Source organism: Paroedura picta, chromosome 1 (assembly GCF_049243985.1).
Source record: "Paroedura picta isolate Pp20150507F chromosome 1, Ppicta_v3.0, whole genome shotgun sequence".
NCBI classification, from domain to species: domain Eukaryota; kingdom Metazoa; phylum Chordata; class Lepidosauria; order Squamata; family Gekkonidae; genus Paroedura; species Paroedura picta.
In genome coordinates this window covers 52,267,123-52,273,122 of record NC_135369.1, presented here as the reverse complement: position 1 = coordinate 52,273,122, position 6,000 = coordinate 52,267,123, and the positions used below count along the sequence as shown (strand labels likewise).

General features: G+C 43.8%; 1 protein-coding gene across 5 annotated transcripts in view; it reads left to right on the top strand.

The window, feature by feature from the left end:
• Window positions 1–959: 959 nt before the first annotated feature.
• Window positions 960–6,000, top strand: part of UBR2 (ubiquitin protein ligase E3 component n-recognin 2) — a 70,421-nt gene continuing 65,380 nt past the window's right edge. For 3 of the 5 annotated variants that reach the window (XR_013231089.1, XM_077338005.1, XM_077338014.1), the window contains exon 1: window positions 960–1,108. Coding sequence is in view for 3 of the 5 variants with exons in the window: in XM_077338005.1 (XP_077194120.1) it covers window positions 1,031–1,108 (78 nt within the window). In the remaining 2 variants the exon portion in view is untranslated. Of the gene's footprint in view, window positions 1,109–1,243; window positions 1,512–4,272; window positions 5,914–6,000 lie in introns of those variants that run through there. The other 2 variants (XM_077338034.1, XM_077338024.1) reach the window with 2 other exon arrangements.

Genomic DNA, 6,000 nt, shown 5'->3' with positions numbered 1-6,000 from the left:
TTCTTAGTGAATGTGCTGCTGTTGATCAGCCTGTATGGTCCCTTCCAACTCTGTTATTCTATGATGCAGTCAAAGCCTGGTGCCTGATATCCTTCAGTGTCTTGGAAATCTCATTAGCATATAAATCCCCTGACAGCTGTCTTCAGGGCAGTTCATAATAAGCTGTCAGGGTAATATTCATTCTTGCCAGTTTTCTTTTTCTTTTCCCCCTTTTACTCCAATGCACTGATCACTCTGTTCCTAGTGGAGTACAATGAGCACTGAGCACTCTGGAAGTTTTTTAGACTACACATGGAGTGGAACAATGTCTTCAAGATATTTTTGAGATCCTTTTTTTCTTTTATTTTGGTGGCATACAGAAAAGATTGCCAACCTCTAGCTAGTGGCCTGGTGATCCTTCAAATTAGGATAGATTTCCAGACAACAGAGATCAGGTCTCCTGCAGAAAATAGCTGATTTCAAGGGCAGGACTCAATGGCAATACCCTGATGCTCCCACCTTTCCACACAGCATCCACAGATTCTGCCCCCAAATGTCCAGGAATTTTCCATCGTGAACTTGGCATCCCTAGGCCAGAAATTTCTGTAGGTTGTTGAGTTTCATTGCAACTCTGATAGAAATAGATTGAGCAAAGACTTCGTAATTTCTGCAGTCGTATATATTCTGATACGCCCATGCGATTAAAGTGAGTCCGTGAAATGCACTCTGCCTAGGCCTCCTGATCCCCTGAATCGGCGGGGAGGATGGAGATAATGACGTGTCATTTCACTGAAGGGCGCAGAGACCTTCGTGCTCTTGAGCGCTTGTCAGCAAAAGACTTCAACTCCCATCATACCTCGCGCCATCCTCCGATGGCGTTGTTGCCGATGCGAAGGAGGATCGAGGGCGGACGCCAAAGCGTGGAGGCGGGGGTGAAGGGAGGGCCGCCAAGCGGAAGCCGGTTCTCCGGGTAGAGAGGCCGGCTGGGTCCGGTTCCGGGTGTCATTTACTTGGCGACGGAGTAGGGGGAGGCAGGGAGGGAGGGTGGAAGATGGCGTCGGACTTGGAGACGGAGGTCCAGGGCATTGACAGGAGCTTGCTGGAATGTTCGGCGGAGGAGACGGCCCTGGTGAGGGCCGCGAGCGTCGCTTGGCGCAGAAGCGGGGGCGGAGGGTCGGGGGCGGTGAAGGCCGGGGCGAGAGAGGCAGGGGGGCTCGGGGACGGCGGCGCAGGCGGAGGCGGACGCGTGAGGGACGGCGAGGGAGATGCTCGGGGACGGCGAGGGCCGTGACAGCAGGAGCCGAGAGGCCAGGAAGGCGCCCCAGGGCGTTCGAGAGCGGAGGCTTGCCAAGCGGACGGTTGGGGACTGTTGGTGTAGGCTGCGCGGAGCTGGCGAGGGACCTGCCTTTGTGCTTTAGGAAAAGCTCGGTCACGGCTTGGTGTCGTGCCAGCCTCCATGGCGAGGGTGACGGCGGCGTGTTCCTCGGGGGAAGGAGTCGCCACGGAGCCATCTGGGCGCTTCGTCTGGCGAAGTAGGCTGTCGCACCCAAGAGTCGCAGTGTAGTAATGAGTCTCGAAGGGCCCTCTTCGCGTGCGTGTATTTGTGTTTTCTCCACCGGTTTAGAACAAATGTGGAACTGTCAGGAAAGCTGTATTGCTCGCCTTGACAGGTTAACACAGAGGGCAGAAGGGCAAGAGATGTTTTAAGGAAATCTTTTGCTGGGACAGATTTCAGGAGCACTCTTGCTGACTGCAGGGACACAGTGCATCTTTTTCCTTTCTGTTGAATCCTCAGCTTTGTATAAATTGGTCCTACGTGGTACAGTGTGTGTTTGCCATTTCTTTGGCATTTATAAATTGTGTTATAGTAAGGGACTTGGGTAACAATCTTTATAAGTATAATTAAATTAAATTATGATTATGACTTGCATTAAAGGCATTGTACACTTAGAAAATTCCATCCCAGGATCCCCCTTCCCACTTACTTGATGACCTTGCTCTTAAGATTTCAGCAGACAGGCCAGTCTCCATTTGAGCCTCTTATTTACAGGCAGCTATATCTTTATGTAAACATAGCTTTTTAGACCACTGAGTTTATGGTTCAGCAGTCTTGTGGCAGATTGCTCAACCACACCACTTTTGTCCCTTGGGGGAATATTTTTTTCAGTTGCCTCTTAATCTGACCTCTGTGTTCTCTTTTAAAGTTATGAAGTTGGGTATCTCGGTAGCGTTTGTTCTTAAGACCTGTTCCAGGAGGCAGGGTTTTTTAGCACTTTGGACAAGATCTTATTTGCATGTAACTTTTCTTAACCTCCCAGACAGATCATCTCTACTACTGAGACAGGTTGTGAGATGTACTTTCAGGCAGTCATGTGACACAAGCATGGAGTGTTAAAAAATTCTGCAAAGTTCAGTATATAGATTTATAAGATAACTATAAGTTTTATGGGATGTTTAAAACCAGTAACTTTTTTGTGTCAAGATAAAATTAGAAATTGGAAACAATATGCAGTGTTCCAACAAGATCCTCTTTCATAACCATGGTTTGCATGTACTTGAACTCTTTTAAAAGTTGTTTTAATGATGTATATTTGGATGAGGGTTGATGTGAGTGGTTGTATCATATAATTTTATCTTGTATGTTTTAAATTGCTAGCTGCTTTGGTGACCCTTGCAAGAGTGGAATGGTCTGATAAATTTTTGTGATTATATTAATAATAATAACAGTCGTTATGTTGGTATTTATTTACATTTTTATAGTCTACCTTTCTCACTTGGACTCAAGACAGGTTACCTAGAATGAGCCCACTAAGATAGGGTTTAGTTCATACTACCAGCTAGAAGTAAAAAAACAGAAGCAAGGTGCGTTAATATGACACATTAGATGATGCAGAATAAAACAATAGGATTCAAGCTAAAGCAAACTGGACACAACAATACAGTTCAGTGGTATCCCATTGCCTGTGTAGAAAATCCTTCTTTAATAATTCAGTTTTCCATAGTTTCAGAAAGCTAGGAGAATGGAAGCCTTCTTTCTCTTGGCAGGCCATTCCACAACAGAAAAGGCAGGAGGCCTTGTTAAGATGAGCAAAGCTGTCATGGCAACATATGGGGATGGTAGTGCAGATATGAATGTCCAATGGCATGTATGCAATAGCCAGTATGTTAAATTGAACTCAGTAACTGATCGGCAGCCAGTGGAGTGACCATACAATGGGAATAATACATATGCTCCATCTGGTTCCTGATAATAGCTGACCTGTGGCATTCTGTACCAACTGGAGTTTCTAAATGGATTTTAAGAGGACACCAGTGTACTGTGTTTTGTACCTTTTTACTATCCAAAGGAGTTTCAAAGCAGTTTCAAATTGTTCACTCTTAGGTATTTAGGTATTTAACCTCAGCTGCCAGGCAGCAGTTTATAACCTCTGCTATATCACCAGGAGATGTGGATAAGGCTATATGTAGCTGAGTATCATCAACATATTGATAACAGCCAATCCTAAACCTATGCATGGTTTATCCTAAGGATATTACATAAAGATTAAAGAGCATTGGAGATATATTGCAACCTGTGGGACTCCATAGGACAGGTCCCACACTAATGAAAACTAGTCTCCCCTTGCAGTGATTTCAGTCTGGCCCATGAGTATTAATTTGAACTAGTCCAATACACAACCCCTGATCTTAATTCTACTTCCAGGTACCTCAACAAGATGGCATGGTCCACTGTATGGCCATTTATGCACTGGGAATTTCACTGCCTCACCTCCCGTGCAGGAGCACAGATCGGGGGCGGATGAGGTGCACTGGGCCAAATACTCCCCCATGTGGGTGCAGGAAGAGGTGGGGCAATCTGCCATGACTAAAACTCCAATCTGCAGCCCTGCATGAAACCTCCAGTGCGTAAACGGTCTATCAAAGGCACAAGTAAATACCAGGGATGCCTGGTATTTGTCTACATTTAGACAGAAGTCATCAACTAAAGCTAGCAGAGCCATCTCCATAGGCCAAAGGGAACTCAGGCTGAAAAGGATCTAGAGCTGATGAGCTGATGAGAGCCAGTTTGGTGTAGTGGTTAGGAGTGCGGACTTCTAATCTGGCATGCTGGGTTCGATTCTGCGCTTCCCCACATGCAACCAGCTGGGTGACCTTGGGCTCGCCACGGCACTGATAAAGCTGTTCTGATCGGACAGTGATATCAGGGCTCTCTCAGCCTCACCCACCTCACAGGGTGTCTGTTGTGGGGAGAGGAATGGGAAGGCGACTGTAAGCCGCTTTGAGCCTCCTTCGGGTAGGGAAAAGCGGCATATAAGAACCAACTCTTCTTCTTCTTCTTCTTATCCAAGAAGGCCTGGAGCTGGTCTGCTACTGCTCTTTTTATCATCTTGCTTATAAAGAGCAGATTAGGGACAAGGTGATAACTGGCTACATCATTTTTTGTAGGAATGGTTGTTTTGGTAGCAGACATAACTTCCTGGTAAAGTGGCTGGGGAAGGGTGTTCTGAATTAGTGAGTGATTTATAATAGGCATTAAGGATTAAATGATATGGTTTTTACAAGATTTTAGAAGACAAGATGCCAGGTACACAGTATAACCAGAATTCTGCTGTTACTGTAATATTTAAACATTTCAAATTGGTATGTGCTTGGTACTATCTGAGGTCCATATGCTTAGGCATTTGCTGTGGGTGGTTTTGAAATGTGCAGTAATTTGCAGACTGGGGCCTGCAGGTATTGAGACATTTCTTGAAAATTAAATACAAAGTTTGATGTTGTTGGCAAGCATATAAAACTTAGTCCTTCCCTCATATGTGTCGCTATCCTGTTTTAGTAAAGGAATTCAGTTTTATGAGAATATGATAATTTTTTGATTAGGCAGAAAACCCAAAAAGACAAATTTACAAATGTGACCAAAATATATTCTTCTTTCACACATTTGACATAGCAAATCTACAGATTTTAGCTATGTAAATTGCTTAACTTTAAAAACAAATTCACAGGGAGTACTGGATTGGATCTAACAAACTGCAAGTAGAGCAGAGCTCATGGGATAGAACTTACTGCCATCCCCCTTCCTGCTGCAGTTCCCTGTGCCCTAAAAGTCAGGGAACACTTGGGAATTATGTAGGATATATGACACTGGTTTATTCCAGCACAGCACTACATCAAACTTTGTATTTAATTTTCAAGAAATCACAAAAAACTCTCCTCCCCCCATACCATCTCCAAGTGAGTAACTGTTATCTGTTCATGGTGGAGTAGTTTGGACCCAGCTCATTTTTCTGTAGTCTGTCCTTCTCCCTTGAGATATAGAATTCCATGAAGGTCTGGCAGAGAGGTCTTAGTCCTTTAACAAAGTTATCATCTCCAGGATCCTTAGAGGAAATCCATAAGTTCTACTGATAGAAAATTTAACATGCTTTTAGATGTGTTATAGCTGTGCGCATAGTTTTGAGGCATATAAATAGTAATAGTGCATGCATACCTTCTAGTTTGTCTGAGGAAGGGTGCATACATACGAAAGGTCACACTTTGAATAAATATTTGTTGGTCTTAAAAGTGCCACTGGACTCAAATGTTGTTCTTCTAGTTTTCCTGTTAGATTTCTCCCTGCAGCAACTTGCTGCCATAAACCTCAAAATAATTGCTTAAATGTTTGCTCTTTGAAATGTACTTTTTAGAATTTGATGCCCAAGTTCTCTTTAAGGAAACTTTGCATATCTCTTTTTCATTTTCATCTTTAGATAGTGATTGGGAGTAGTATAAAACTATAATACATCTCTTAGTTTTCCTTTGAGTGATCTTTGCTCACCACCAAATGGAAAAATCCCGTTTCCTGCTGATTAAAGATAAATGAGTTCTGGATTTAGTAGATCCATTACCACAGATTTGAGGTGTCAGAATGTGGATGGGAAAGAAGAGTTGCTTCAGGTAAACTCTGCCAGAAAACTCCTCAATGTTGGCTAAATTAAAATAGAAGATGTTTTGCACTGAGGCACAATAAAGCAAACATCTGTG